Genomic DNA, 15,240 nt, shown 5'->3' with positions numbered 1-15,240 from the left:
TGCAACCAGCTAATAACACTATTTATTATTCACTTACATGACTTATAGGCTATTGTTCTGTTTTATCACTGAATCATAGGACAAATACTATTATTATTATTATTATTATTAAATAGTCACTTAATCTTTCATTCACTCAGTCAGACAACAGTGACACTTCCAGCAATAATTTACTTCTCTTTCATTTTATTCAACCCTCACTATTCATTTTTGACATTTTTGGGCTTTTATTGTGTAGGATATAGAGTTTAAATGAGTTTACAAAAGAGCAGTATGAGACGATGATACAGGAGCGCTTAAAGACGTATCTGTGACCTTTGGAACTTTTTTCTTTTCTTCACTTTATTTCTTTAACATAAAAAGCTTTTAAACAACGGAGGCGATCATGTGATCATGTCAGATCTCAGCCGATCACAACAAATACATTACCACACATTAGTGGGCTAAAGAACACAGATAAGAGCTGATGTGACCAATAAGTCCACAGAGTGGGTGTTAGTTTGTTCTAGAGAAAGAATCAACAAACATTTCTGCCTCTGAGCTCATGTTTGTCTGTTAACAGGATTTCATGAACTTATTTGAGCCCCTAAACACCACCCCATCTGCAATAATAACTTAATTTTACGAAATGTAATGTGGTGCTTCAACACCATGATTCATTTTAACGGAACATATCTGTGGTCACTTGACCTTTGACCTATCCCTCCTCGTTGTGTTTGCGCTTCGGCTTTGTATCGCTCTGTTCTCTTGTACACAAACGGTACAAGATAAAGACGCTGAACTCAACCCTCGATGCTCTGAATTGGTTTAAATATTATTAAAAGATTATTATTTCAAATGCAATATTTACATGATGTACTGCGGGAACACATGGACATGGATATCATCAAGAAAAAGTCTGTGAAAAGATGTTTAGCAAATCGATAAAACAATTCTTAACGGTAATGTGCGGTTCAGAAAGTAGCTTTTTAAAGATGATTTTCATGGCGAGATGATTGGCGACAGTGACAGTGGTGAGGTCGGTGACAGGTGCATTGAATCAACACTAATTTGTGGCGTCATTTATTTATTTTTGGTGTAGCCAAGCACAGACATCACACAAAACACAGAACACATTCACGTCTGCCTGCTGAATTGTATGGCTCCTCCTTGTGAATGTCAGCGTTTACAGTTTGCCGTTGTTGTCTCTGAGGATTGTAACAACAATATTACCAGTTTAGCGACTTTATTATTTTATCACATAGGACCAATTTCCCACCCAAACTGTTAATATCTTCCTGTCTTCACTTCAGTCAGTGTTTTAAGATCCATTCAGTTCCCAAATGAGTTTCGTGGGCCACTTTATGCAGCTGGCTTGAACAGGGGGTCCTCAGCGAAGACTTTCTCCACCAGGGTTTCTCCCGCCGGTGCGGGGGTGCAGTTGGCTGAGACCGCCTTGGGGAAGGCATGGATGATGGGCTCCATCTGTCCGGGGATCTGGGGGTCTGGCTTGAGGGGCAGGGTGACTCCCATCTCAGGGCCACCAACGGGGACGTCAGGGAAGGAAGGCATGGTCACGGGCCCGTCCATGGCGGGCAGAAACCTCACAGTGCCCTCTGGGTGGTCGTGGGCCGTGGTCTCGTGCACGTGATCGTGGTGATGGTGGTGGTGCTCGTGTTGGTGCAGGTGAGTGTGCTTGTGGTCGTGGTCCAGAGCCAGCTCGTGGTCGTGCTCGTGGGTGTGCACGCCGTCGGCGTGCTTGTAGTCGTGGTGGTGGTTGGACGAGTCTGCGCTGTGGTTGTGCGCCTTAGCGTGGTGAGTGTGCACGTGGTCGTGGCCGTGCCCGTGGTCGTGGGAGTGCTCGTGAGCGTGCCTGTGGCCGCTGCCCGCCTCGTGGTCGTGCGTGTGGTGGTGGTCGCTGTTGTTGTCGTGCTTCTGGGTATCGTCGTGGTGAGCGTGGCTCTTGGTGTGGTCGTGGTCGTGGTCGTGTGTGTGCGCTCCGTCGGCGGCGTGCACGCCGTCGTGGTCGTGGCTGTGTGCGTGTGTGTCCTGGTGGCTGTGGTCGGTCTCTCCGCCCAACAGGTGGCGCATCTTCTCTGCCTCAGCAGCCTGGAGGACACACGAAGATACAATTTGTGTCGTAGCCCAAAATATGCGTCACCCCTACACCCGCCATGGCTATAAACCATGAAGACATCAAATGAACTGTTTAAGAAGAACGCATGGCTGTCTCTAAGTCTTTTGGGGCAAGTTGTGAAGGAGACTTCCACGTAATTATGGCTGAGCTGAGCTGGGCTTACCTCGGGCTCATAGATTTCACACTCCACACTGGTCTCAGCCTGATGAGTGGGAGAGTAGTAGAGGGACGCCTTACAGAAGCCCTTGTGCTGAGGAGAGAAGGACAAGAAGAAGAAGCAAGTCAGAGAGGAGAGAGCGCCTGTGGCTTCACTAGAGTTGAATAGTGAAACAAACTGCATCCTCCTTTGCTATAATAAACCCGGTGAGAAAGAGGAGAAAGAGGAGCATGCTTCGGTCCTTTTGATTTATTACACTTAACGCTGGAAACTGGATCTTAATCTTATTGTTTCTTTCCGAATCGTCTGTGAGAGTACAAGCACACATAGTAAGCGTCTTTTCAACATGCAAAAGGAATCCCGGAAGTTAAAATTTGATCGAGACAAATGTTAAAATGTGAAATGACAATTAGTCTCGACTCACAGTGAACTCGCAGTCCATGAGGGGACACTTATCAGCCGCTCCTGAGCTGTTGCTGCAGGTGGTCTCCTGGATGGTGTACTGTACGTTGTAATACATCGACATGGCCATCTGGACACACACACACACACACACACACACACACACACACACACACACACACACACACACACACACACACACACACACAGAAAAAAAGACATGTTAACTTAGGAATAGGCATATAAATGTGAGATCAGGAGTTGGTGAAGTAGCTGGTGAGTGTTTTGTTTGCAGGAGTGGTTTCTCTGGAGGGGACGGTTTCATGCGACGTTTGTGGAGGAAACTTTTCAAATTTTTGAATCAACAACTTATTGAATCCAGGTCACAGGACGCGTGGAAACATACCCCGGCGGTGGCGCGGTTGACTTTGAGCAGAGCGAAGCGATGAGACAATCCGCTCTCACTGTTGAACTTCTCCAGCGAGAGAGTCAGAGCCTTCTGAACCTCAGCGCTGTCCGTGCCGATCAGAGACGGACAGTCGGGACAAAGCGCGTGCACCCTGGCTCCAGAAACTGACCGCAGAGAGAAGAATCACCAAATATCACAAGATGTGTTTTACATCTGACAACATCTCAAGTCTCATTCCACCAAGACTTTCGACAAGTTGTATTCTTCAACAAAAACTATCGCCAAAGATTTTCTAAATGTTCATAAAACTATACAAGAGGACCTGGAGGACTTCTTTAGATAACTTGTTTCAGCATTGTCTTTTTCCTCACCTGGTCTGACAACACAGTCGTATTTGTAGAGACGCATCACTCTGTGCACCTTGCTGATGTAGATGGCCACTTTGCACTGTCCATACACCTGCAAAGACCAACACAATAATAAGCACAAACCGTACTTTAGTGTGGCGCACAAAGACTTATATTTGTTTGTTTTTTTCCTACATCTTCTTCTGCTGCTGTATGGAGCTTTAAAGCGGTGAGCCATGTTGATTTAAGACTTGACTAAATAAATCTTGCAACAGTACACCGTGTGTGCGTGAACGTGGACTGTGGACTCCCCGTTCAGGAGTGTGTGTGGGTGAGCGTCCTAACCGGTGTGTCGTGGGTGGGTCGAGCCTCGCAGGCCTTCCAGTCCATCTTGCTGAGAACGCTGCAGTTGGTCTCCACAACATCCAGAGTCAGGTAGAAAACCATGCCGGTCTCTCCCTGTGACGCACACAAACACACACAAGTACACAACACATTATGAGAATATCCTGATATCAATTAGTCTTTGGCTAAAGTACCTGGTGTCTGAAGAGTTATTTCCCTTATAATTAACTTATAGTGGAATAAAATAAATACATGTTCTTGTCATCTGAGTCCTTTATTGAGGACTAGACGTCATCAGATTTAGGGAGGACCTGTCAGATGAGCTCCTGCAGACTGAATCCTGATTTCATCATTTTCCCTGTTGTCACTTTCCTTTAATCATCTCTTATGCTTTAGCTTTGTATGTATTGCAAGGACAAGGACAGACTGCTGCGTGTCATTCGCTCTGCAGAGAAGGCCTCAATCTGCCCTCCCTCTAGGACCTCTGGTCCACCGGGACCAAAGCTTCATGCCGCACCAACAGTTTTGTCTACAAGTAGCAAGTAGCCTGATACTCAAACTTTTCTTTTAATGTCAACCATTCGTTCTTCATTCGGACTCACATGTTTTGCCATGTGCACGTTGGACAGACGGTGCAGGGCGAAGACGTAGCCCTCCAGCCGGTCCTGGTTGATCTTGGTGAGAGCAAGTCCTGCAGCTCCGACCGCCGACGCGTCTTCACACGAGCCCTGCTCCACGCCGTCCTGCGCCAGCGGTGCACCGCGGACGTGCACGCTCCCCAACGCCAACAACAGAGACAACAGCATGTAGTTCTTCATGGTTAAGGCCCGGGACAAGATACCCACAGAGGGATGCGTTGACGTTTTATATCCTGCTACTGTTTGCTGGAGGCACATCCCAACCCTCCCTCTCTCTGACACACACGCACACACACACACACACACACACACACACACACTGCCCTTCCTGTCATTTCAGGTAAACATAACCATTGACCCCAACCCCCTCCTAAAAGCACAAGGTCCTCTCAAGGAATGCTGCATCGGTTGATCTTTCTGCCAGCCAATCAGCTACTGCGAGGAGTTGCACAGTGGAGCTTATCAGTTGGGAGATTATCGGCCCTGCAGTCATACTCTCTTGTCTGTGATCGATGGGGACAGCGAGTGGTCTGCAAGTCACTTGATCCACTCTTGGCTCTGAGTCCTCGTTCAGGAAAGCAGCATTTACAACATGCAAAGAAACAACAAGTGAGTGTTGAGAAGTCCACTTGAGCCGTTTCATTAAAAGTTAACAGCAGTATCAGGTCACTGTTGTCATCGTTAGATGCATCGACACTTCTGTCTTGATTACATCACCCTGACCCCCCCCCCCAGCCCCGCCATTTAGTGGCACCTTTGAGGAGGTGTCAGTTAAAGTGCAGCTACAGACAGTAGTCACACTGGGAGCGCTTAATTCACAGATATACAAGGCATCACATGACAGAGAACGCAGAGTAGACTTGGTGTGTTTTTACACTGACCGCACGAATCACCCCATTTTAAATGAGCTATTTACTGAATGTCCAATTTCTTTGGTCATGCAGCTTTCTGTAGAAACGCATTGATTAGTGCAGCCAAAAGTAAGTCTGTGGTTGGGTCAGCAACACACTCTGGGGCCTAGGTTTGTATCGAATGTCACCGTTGACTTTTTAGTTATTTGACAAGAATCGTTCCTTTCCTTTCCTTTCCTTAACCTTAGCACCACTCTCAAATGCTAAGAGCAAAAACAACATGAGCGGAGGACATTAAAGAACGCATAGAACGCTTCGGCACATTCCTGAACTTTGACCCTCAAGTCATTTGAAACATTTGAGCTTTGTCGTGACAAAATAAACAATCCATGGAATCACCGAGCTAAAAATCTATATTTCTTGTTCAGCTGCTGTGTCGCAACTTCCATCAGCCGCGCTTACGTAAGACACAGGATCGTTTGGGACACGAACCGCATATTCAGTCCATGCTAATCGAGATTAAGTGTTTTGAAATTAATGTCAAAGCATCGATAATCCAGCAGGACTGAAGAGTTAAGGTTTAGTGAAACTGTGATGGAACGCAACAGGTCAACGGACTCGGTTTTAGTTTCTAGTACAACATGCTGCTTTGTTTCAGAGATAAACACGTTCGACACGGTTCCAATTCAAGCTGCAGGTGGAAATATAACTCAAAATATTAGAGCTTATGCAAGATAATGCTGCGTGTTTGTCATTTTTCCAAATAGTGAAGCGACTGTTTACGAGCGACTGTTTACGAGCGACTGTTTACGAGCGACTGTTTGACTTCAGATGTGCAGATAACAGTGAGAACTGCGGCCATGAGTTCAGAGATGAACCCGAGTGAGTGGATGTGAATGTTGACATATTGTATCAATTCCAAAGTCCACCAACGGCCAGGACCACCAGAGGCCGCGGCGTGTCGTGGAGGGCCTCGTCCTCAAGAATCAAACGGCGAAAAATTTATCTGTTTATACAACAGCGTGAGCTGACATGAGCAAGGACCTCCGTCAACGCTCCTGAGGGACACGAGGGGCTGAAGCACTTATTGAGAAGAACAAACCTCCAGGAGACGGAGAAACAGATGGAGGAGGCCTCCAGCATGTTCACTTCAGTTAGTGCCCCACACACACACACACACTGTGTCCTTCAAAAATACGCCGACTTCAGTTGTTTTCAGTAGAAATAGTTGAAAGTGGTGAGAGGTATTTGCATACAAACACGATAGATATAGCGTATAGCAATGCCACATTATTAACTTAAAATCTCTTATATAATATATTAAAGACAATACAAAAAAACAACATTGATGATTAATGTTGTACATGTTTGTTTGGTTTGAATTAATTAATGTAGAGATACTATTGCTTGTATATGACAAATATTCTTGATAATTTATTTAAAATATGTATTGAAATGTGTATTAATAGATTAAAAATGTCTCTTTACAGGAAATAATTTATTGAAATATATAGTTACATTACATTTTTCAGTTTCCTTAATATCACCATGCAGCTGTCACAGCCCCAAACCAGGGAGACAGACGAGCTGGCTGCTTTCACACACACACACACACACACACACACACACACACACACACACACACACACACACACACACACATATAGATTAAACCATTCAGCTATCACTGTCAGTCCTGGAGTGCAGGTGTGTGTGTGTGTGTGTGTGTGTGTGTGTGTGTGTGTGTTTGTGTGTGTGTGTGTAGCACTGAATCTCAATAACAGAACTATCAACCTGAACAGCGTGACGCCGGTGGCTGAGAGGATCTCCTCTCCCACAGAGCGAGGCTCCATGATGAAGAGGGTGTTTAAGGCAGAGCCACACCGGCTCAGGTGAGGCTCATCCAGCTGACGACGCTCCAAATCAGCAGCTGCATCGGATAACCAAGCGCAACAGGGACACCTGGTGTGTGGGAGGAGGAGGGGCGTCACACAGGGAGTAGAGCGTCGTGAGTCATCTTTTGTTGTAAATGTTCTAAAATATGATTTCAATCTGTAATAACCGGTGTAGACAGATTTATTTTGTGTTTCCAGAAGCTTTTCTCAGTTCCTCTGGATAATCCAGACCTCACTGTGAACCCGTTTCATTAGAACTACCGGCAAATGAACAGAACGCTGACTGCCTCCATTTTAACAATGTAGCCACTTTAAAACCCCAAAGTCTATTGTTTTATTTCACTGAAGTTCACTCCAGTTGTATAACCCATTGAGACCAAAATAATCTACTAAATTCAATTAAATATCCCAGAAAACAAAGCCTTCGTTTCAAAGATGTTGCTAGTTGTTTATTTTTTATTTCAATTTGTACAATATATCTTCACATGCTGGTTCCATCTACTGAGGAGACGAGAACCTGCCGAGGAAGAGGATGGACTTGGTCTTATTGTGCCGGATGAAGAAGAGGAAGGGGCGGTCCGCTGTGAAGTGCTCCTCCCTAAACATGCAGAACGACACCATGCCTGCCGTGGCCGCGGCCGCCTCCGTCCCCTCCTCGTTCACCTCCACGAAGGCCTTGTGGGCCACCGTGGACAGGAAGAGTCCTCCTTCACCGTTCATGCCCGACAGGTCGGCCTTCGCCCCGCAGAACACGTCCCTCATGCCCAGTTTGGCCAGAGGCTCGTTCAGCTCGTAGTCCTCCTCCAGCTTGAACTTGGGCAGGTGAACGAGGACGTCTGTCTGGACGTCCATGTTTTCCCTGTCGGTCCATTCGTCCAGCTTCTTCCGTGTTAGCTCATTCTCCAGCTGGAACAAAACACACACACTTCTGCATTACAGCTTCTGTTACAGCCCTTGCAGGCCTAGTGACCACAGGTGATTGCTTCTAGTACCTTCAACAGAGGGTCAGAGCCGTCCGCCGACTCTTCGGGCAGCAGGATGAACATGCTGAGCTCCTCGTCCACGTAGGGCAGCTCCAGGATCTGCAGGCCGAGCTCGGGGTCGTAGTTGTAAGGCAGCTTCTTCATCTGGTACATCATCTGGACCGGCCTGGCCTCATTCTGACGAACAGGTTAACACAGTGAATCGAGGCGGTCGGGTCTCGTTTAGCTCAAGTTAAACTGTCTCACGTATACATTCAGACCTCAACGCCTCTACATCAGCACACTTCACCTGGTTGACTTTAAAGGGCATCTCTTTGGTGTTTTTCTCATCAAAGCGGTTCATCCAGTTTCCCTTGAAGTAGATGGCATTAACCAGGGCCAGCCGCGTCATGGGAGTGACTGTTCCTGCCTTCAGAAGGTCTTTAATCTTATCTGGAAGGAAAGACAGAGGCAAGGCCAGCATTGGACACCGATTCACAGAGGACGCCAGGGGTGGACCAGACGTTGGTTCGACCGCTTTATCTCACAGTCGAACTGTCGCGCTGGAGGAAAAATGTGTGGATTGATACAGTATTGCTTTGTTTCTCTCAATAAATCATAATATATATATATACATATATATATATATATATATATATATATATATATATATATATATATATATATATATAGCCTATTTTGGTATAAATACGCGTCTGCATTTCTGCATTGATACAACGGGTAAAAGTCCTGTTTACAACCACAAGAGCAACCAGGCTAAGAAACTCTGTCTGTCTGTCTGTCTGTCTCTCTCTCTCTCTCTCTCTGTCTGTCTGTCTGTCTGTCTGTCTGTCTGTCTCCGCTCTCTTTCAGTACTTTGGACAGCGCTGCACACAACAGCAAAGCGATAGTCAAAATTGGCCGATAATGTTGTTTATTTCTCTATAGATACATAAAGCTTGAGCAGAAATGAGCAAAAATAATAATATAATAAACAGCACAATTTGAAGACAATAGGGATCACTTGACCAATCAGATTTGACTATGTCAGTTCTTAGTCGTGGACACCCTTAGAGTTCACTTTAAGAAGGACGACTCACTCTGTGTCTGCTGCTCCACCCAGCTGTTGATCTCCGCTCTGCATGCCTCTGGAGCCCCCATGAAATCAACAGCCTTCAGGTCAGCCTGGTAGTGCTTCTGTGTGGCTTTGAGGAATTGCTGCAGCGAGGAGAGAGCGTCTCATGAATTCAGTCACATCAAGTCGTACGTTCAACGTACAGTATCAGAGTCTTCTGTGATTGACGCGTAAACTGAGAACTCACCGGGAGGAAGTTGGCGGTGTTTTCCCCGTAAAGACGGTTGGCTAGTTTCAGGACGTACGACGCGGATGGTGAGTTGATGTCAGCGTTCAGCTCCTGGAAGTCTGCGTGGACGCCTTCACCACAGCTGAACGAGAGGGCCTGGAGAGAGTTTGGAACAACAGCTGTGCGTCAGGAGTTCAGAATCAGAATCAGGAGGTCCACTCGAGGTCCTGGGAGATGATGGACAGCAGACACGTGAACGCTTCCATGGCAGTGCTGATGGTCCCGGCGCTGGATGTGATTTTCCCCAGCCTCACCTGCTGCCTCCGGTCCGTCAACATGTCTGGAGTACCTCCGCTGCTCACTAGATGTCGCTATGAGGCCAACCAGAGGGCCCCGGATGTACTCAGAGCAATGCTACTGTACTGTATCAGCTCTGTATTTGCCTGCTTTACTTTGGATATTATCTGTGCCTTTTAATATATCTAAAATAAAACCACTTTGGTGCGGCCAGGTTTCGATACCAGCAGATTAAGGAATGATGTGTTACAACAATCACATATAGATGTAATGTTCATGTGTGTATTTCTATATGCTGCTGCTGTTGTTTTGCGTATTCATGAAGTCAATCGTTCGTCATCGACCTGCTGAACCACTGCGGATTCTGTTCCAACACAGAAGTCATTCATCACAGATAAGATAAAGAAGAACAAAGCTCTGAGGATTTACTGTACTTCCAAAAGCAAACAGGTTTCATGAACTGAACACTGTCAACCACCCTGTTTTTACAACCGCCTGCTTCCAAGCAAACAAGGGTTTCAAAGGGGGCTTTTTGAGCTCAAGGTTCAGGCCTCATTAGACCTCGGCTGTCTGAAGACACACCCTTCATCCTGGGCCGACATACACACCTGGGCGAAACAGCCTGAACTTCAGAACTCACAAAATAGTTTACGGAAACAGGCCAGCACGACTGCAGTTCATAATGTTTGTGACATGGATTATTAGCATGCAACAGAGAGACGGTGCGCTGACCTTTGCCATCTGAGCAGCAGTGTCTCCTTTGGCCCCCAGGTACACCATGGCCAGGGCGGAGCTGATGCTCAGCGGGGAGACGAAGATGTTCCCGGTGGGACTCGCTTGGCTCAGAGTGCGGAGCAGATTTAAGGCAAAATCCGTGTTTGAGCTGCTGATGGCGGCCATGACTGATGCTGTACGAGTTTCCTGTAACAAGCAAATGACATTCAAATAGTTACACAGTGCATTTCCATTCTGTAAAATACATTTCAGATTGTAATGTTAACACATGTCATAGTTTATGGTTCATAGTTGGTGTTTATAGGAAACAAAATGGATCCTATATACAGTATATATACACATATATGTGTATATATTTTACCCGCAATCTATAATCATTTTTAATAATAATTTTGCCCACGCAGACTATTGATATTGTGGACACTGTACATTACATCCACCCCCACGGTGTATCATGTGAGTTTAGACTGTGGAGTGTCTGCATAGAATACAGTAATATTATGCTATTGCACTTTTCAAACCTTTTTGCAAAGTTTTTGAACGTCTTTATACACAAACTTCACATCAAATGTTGTGTATTCCCACATGTATTATTGTGACTAGTCTCACAGGTTTATCTGGAGCGAGTAAAGATGCGTTCAGGTACCCGGAAATAAAGCCGCACACATCCCTCATAAACACGTACCGCAGAATGTGTGTGAGGAATCAGCATTACAGCGAGGCGACACGGTGCGTGTGCGTGTGTGTGTGTGTGTGTGTGTGTGTGTGTGTGTGTTCAGGCTTATTAGTGTTACATTACCTGACGGTCCTCCCAAAACGACTGAAGCACGCTCTGCTCGCACGCATTCACTGTGTGAGGAAAATAAAGCAAAACGTAGCACGCGAGAGTCAGAGAGAAGCCCTTCAAAGTGTAGCGAGCACAAAGCGCAGGGGCGGTGGCTGAACCGGGAGGTCCGACGCGTCTCATTTATACGGGACGCAAACAGTGGTTGTCACCGCAGACTGTGGGTGGGACGCGTGACTGAGCGATAAGTCACTGACTGGTTACAAACACGTCCTATTATACCGGGGAAGGGAAGGGAAGGGACATGAACCAATGCAGGGCTGTGTGCACGTGTGCACAACCTGAAGCGGTGGGCTATAACGTATACATACACACACACACACACACACACACACACACACACACACACACACACACACACACATCTATATATACACACACACACACACACACACACACACACACACACACACACACATATGTATACACACACACATGTATACACATCTATATACACACACACACATATGTATACAGATCTATATACACACACACACACATATGTATACACATCTATACACACACACACACACACACACACACATATGTATACACACACACACACACACACACACACACACACACGTATACACATCTATATACACACACACACATATGTATACAGATCTATATATACACACACACACACATATGTATACACAGACATGTATATATATATATATATATATATATATATATATATATATATATATATATACACACACACATGTACACACACACACACATATATATATATATATATATATATACACATATACAAAATGAACCAATACAGTGCTGTGAAAATGTGTGCACAACCTGAAGCGGTGGGCTATAACGTGTACACACACACATATACACATCTATATATACACACATGCACACACACACACACATATATACACGTATACAAAATGTACACACACATATATATACATACATATATACAGTATATATATATATATATACACACATAAATATATATATATATATATATACACACACACACATTTACATATATACATGTACATATACAAACATATACACATATACATATATACATAGACATAGATACATACATATATATATATATATGCATACATAGAAATATCTATACACACACATCTATTGACTGATACTGATTGTATTACATTGTAATCCTCATGAAGGCAGGATGTAGTCCAGGGCTGTTGACTGACAGATCCTTGAGGGTTCTAGAACGATGGAACAGAATGTCAGAACTACAGAGATGCTGTGTAGCCTGATGTACACTGAACCTCAGTCATTTCGACTGTGTTCGTCGGCTCGTGCTGCATGCAAGACAACCTCGAATACTTTTGATCACTAACAGTTGTTGTACCTCGAGATTCTACTCAGTTATCGTGTACTGATATTCAATTCAGTCACAAACTGAGATTCAACTCCAAACAGCTGGACTTCAAGTGAACGTTGGACGTCTGGTGAGTTGATTCAATTTTTCCAAATATGACTTGTTTCTGCAGAGGAAAGTCATAAGTGTTCTCTTGAAGTGAAGTCAGGTTATAATGTGGATGTTTAATCACAGTTTGTTCAGCCTGTAGTTCATATTGGAAGATTGTTCTTAGAAGACCTGTGAGTATTAGTCATTGTTTTTGTTTGAATTAGTCATTGTTTTTTGAATCTCCTTTTCTTTTGCATTATGTTTTGATGCTTTTAATGGTTTTATGTGAAGCACTTTGAATTGCCTTGTTGTTGAAATGTGCTACACAAATAAACTTGCCTTGCCTTGTAACACAATAAGCGAGATACTTTAAGAAATGAGTTGAATCCCATCTGTCACCAGCTGTGTTCTTCAGCTCATACATTACTGTGAACGTTTCCATTTGTATTTTAAGTCTCCTGCAGATAAAATACTGGTAATATATCAATAATATACAGCTTTGTTTGTGTACCTAATATCAAAACAATGGGAGTAAATGGTCTAAAGATCTGATATCTAGTTTCATTGTTATACAGTTTTAAGATGTATTTGTATATGTTTACAGTGAATATGATGATTTATTTAGGGAGGGATATCAGTAAGCAATACTTCTAGGTCTTTTCACTTTGGTTTCAGCTTCTACAGATTAAAGATTAAAATGACAGAATCTGATTCAGTCCTTCTCTCCGACTCTCCTCTCAGGCGTGAGAAACCCACAGCGGGTTTGATCTGCACCATGACTCACCACTTTCAGGTCGTTGTAGGAGGCCGGATCTCCTCCGTCACCTCCGACTACGAGGTGCAGGATCTCCTGGGGTGCGGTGCTTTCGGACAAGTCACCCTATGCAAGAAGTCAGCCACCGATGAAACGGTCACATCTAATCTTTTTCTAACATCTCACTCAACAGGAGGAGATCTTGAAAAAGATGAAAGCGCTCGACAAGTTCAACATCGTTGTGTGGAACGAGTCCTTTGCCTACAAGGGCTGTTATTGTCTGGAGTTCTAAGCTGGACATCAGTCTCTACAAGTTCCTGCAGGAGCGCCAGTCTATGTCTCTGGAGTTGAAGGAGATCCGCCCCATAGTGCAACAGGTTTGAGTTCTCATACAAAAGTTGTCAAACTAATTGCGTTGTCTAAATCGCTGGATCAAGGCTGTGCTTTGTCTCTTAAATGCATGTATTCCCAGATTTACATCTTTCTTTTTAAATTGAAAGCCTAAAGCAACAAACAGAGATAATGTCTTCCTCGTCGCTCAATAAATCATGTTTTATCGTAGTTTTGTTGATGGAATTTATTTATTTGTTGTTTATGATTCCAGTTGGCCACTGCACTGAAGTTCCTAAAGAGCGCAAGGATCGTACATGCTGACTTGAAGCCTGAAAATATAATGATGGCGGACTGTTTACGGCAGCCATTAAAAGTCAAAGTCATCGACTTCGGCTTAGCGTTTGACGATCCCGAGGAGCGGACGGGTGCAACGCTCCAGACCCTGTGGTACAGGTGAGTCACTGACAGCACATCCAAAAGGAAATCAAATACGTGAAATCCTGCCTGTTGGCATCTCGAGTTTTTAGTTAGGCGGATGTTTTAGTAACTCTTTCTAACATATATACATACATATATACATATATACATATATATATAGTGATGTGCTTGTGTTGCTCTGGCCCGTCTAAGGTCTCCAGAGGTTCTGCTCGGAGCTCCCATCGACGAGGCGATCGACGTTTGGTCTCTCGGCTGCATTGTTGTGGAAATGTTTTTGGGCACCCCGCTGTTTCCTGGCGCTGACGAGTGTGATATGGTCAGTATTACACTGAACACACACGCAGCAACGTCACCTTCAGCCACACTGTCTTTGTATTTGTTTACACTTTGAATGATCGCCAAAGATCAGCGTGCTTCGAACATGTCGGCGCCTTAATAACCTTTGGAGCAAGTGTCTTGAGAAAGCGTTAGAGAACCGTACCTTCAAGTATTCCTCAACGTTGTGCCCACAGATGAGGCACATTTCATACATGATTGGGAAGCCACCAGACCGTCTCCTCAATGCCGGGATGTATACAGAAGAGTATTTCAGTGCAGCAAACGCAGGACTGGGACCTCCTCTGTGGAGATTCATGGTAACGTTATTTTTTACATCTACCTGCGTTTATCCATTTCTGTGTCTCAGCTTCGGTCTGTCACTGCAACCAGAAGAAGCTGTAGCTAACTCAAACATCTCTTCTCTTTAGTCTTCAGATGGAGTGGGACAGTTTAACGTCACGCCACTGACGATTAGCAGCCTGATTCTTCTAGTGAAGGTAGGTTGTCTCTTTTGTGAAACAGGCGTTCATCACTTCAATGTCAGAACATACAAACAAGTTCTTACTGTTTTGTTTTCCGATCCTCCAGAAGGCGTCTCTGCAGTTGTCTGGAGAAGATGCCGAGGCTGATGATCGTGACCGGCTCCATCTTGTGGATTGCCTCACCAAGATGCTG

The 15,240-nt window shown here is 44.7% G+C and overlaps 2 protein-coding genes across 2 annotated transcripts; both read right to left on the bottom strand.

Annotated features, from left to right (window-relative positions):
* Positions 1-1,049: 1,049 nt before the first annotated feature.
* On the bottom strand, positions 1,050-4,609 carry fetub (fetuin B). The gene is made up of 7 exons (XM_068725031.1): positions 4,379-4,609; positions 3,777-3,890; positions 3,456-3,543; positions 3,082-3,248; positions 2,698-2,805; positions 2,280-2,366; positions 1,050-2,088 (listed from the first exon to the last, which is right to left on the bottom strand). Exons 1-7 carry the CDS (start codon positions 4,592-4,594, stop codon positions 1,342-1,344), a joined length of 1,527 nt encoding a protein of 508 aa, XP_068581132.1. The 5' UTR covers positions 4,595-4,609; the 3' UTR covers positions 1,050-1,341.
* A 2,974-nt stretch (positions 4,610-7,583) lies between these two features.
* serpinb1 (serpin peptidase inhibitor, clade B (ovalbumin), member 1) lies at positions 7,584-11,462 on the bottom strand. The gene is made up of 7 exons (XM_068725074.1): positions 11,258-11,462; positions 10,456-10,644; positions 9,445-9,582; positions 9,223-9,340; positions 8,433-8,575; positions 8,153-8,320; positions 7,584-8,066 (listed from the first exon to the last, which is right to left on the bottom strand). The coding sequence occupies exons 1-7, from the start codon at positions 11,423-11,425 to the stop codon at positions 7,659-7,661; spliced, it is 1,332 nt and encodes a 443-aa protein (XP_068581175.1). The 5' UTR covers positions 11,426-11,462; the 3' UTR covers positions 7,584-7,658.
* Between the last annotated feature and the right edge of the window lie 3,778 nt (positions 11,463-15,240).

The sequence above is a fragment of the Cebidichthys violaceus genome, unplaced genomic scaffold (genome assembly GCF_023349555.1).
Source record: "Cebidichthys violaceus isolate CVI_PGR_0920_01 unplaced genomic scaffold, fCebVio1.0.p SCAF_33, whole genome shotgun sequence".
In the NCBI taxonomy this organism is placed as follows: domain Eukaryota; kingdom Metazoa; phylum Chordata; class Actinopteri; order Perciformes; family Stichaeidae; genus Cebidichthys; species Cebidichthys violaceus.
This window is presented reverse-complemented; position numbering and strand designations above follow the sequence as displayed.

Excerpts from the sequence above, each read along its gene's own strand:
- serpinb1 (XM_068725074.1), bottom strand. The coding sequence starts at position 11,425 with ATGAGACGCGTCGGACCTCCCGGTTCAGCCACCGCCCCTGCGCTTTGT. Across the intron at positions 8,576-9,222 it reads GGTGGAGCAGCAGACACAGA|ATAAGATTAAAGACCTTCTG; the intron begins GTGAGTCGTCCT and ends CTTTCCTTCCAG. Across the intron at positions 8,067-8,152 it reads GCTCTGACCCTCTGTTGAAG|CTGGAGAATGAGCTAACACG; the intron begins GTACTAGAAGCA and ends GTTTTGTTCCAG.
- fetub (XM_068725031.1), bottom strand. The coding sequence starts at position 4,594 with ATGAAGAACTACATGCTGTTGTCTCTGTTGTTGGCGTTGGGGAGCGTG. Across the intron at positions 2,367-2,697 it reads TCATGGACTGCGAGTTCACT|CACAAGGGCTTCTGTAAGGC; the intron begins GTGAGTCGAGAC and ends TTCTCTCCTCAG. Across the intron at positions 2,089-2,279 it reads GTGAAATCTATGAGCCCGAG|GCTGCTGAGGCAGAGAAGAT; the intron begins GTAAGCCCAGCT and ends TGTGTCCTCCAG.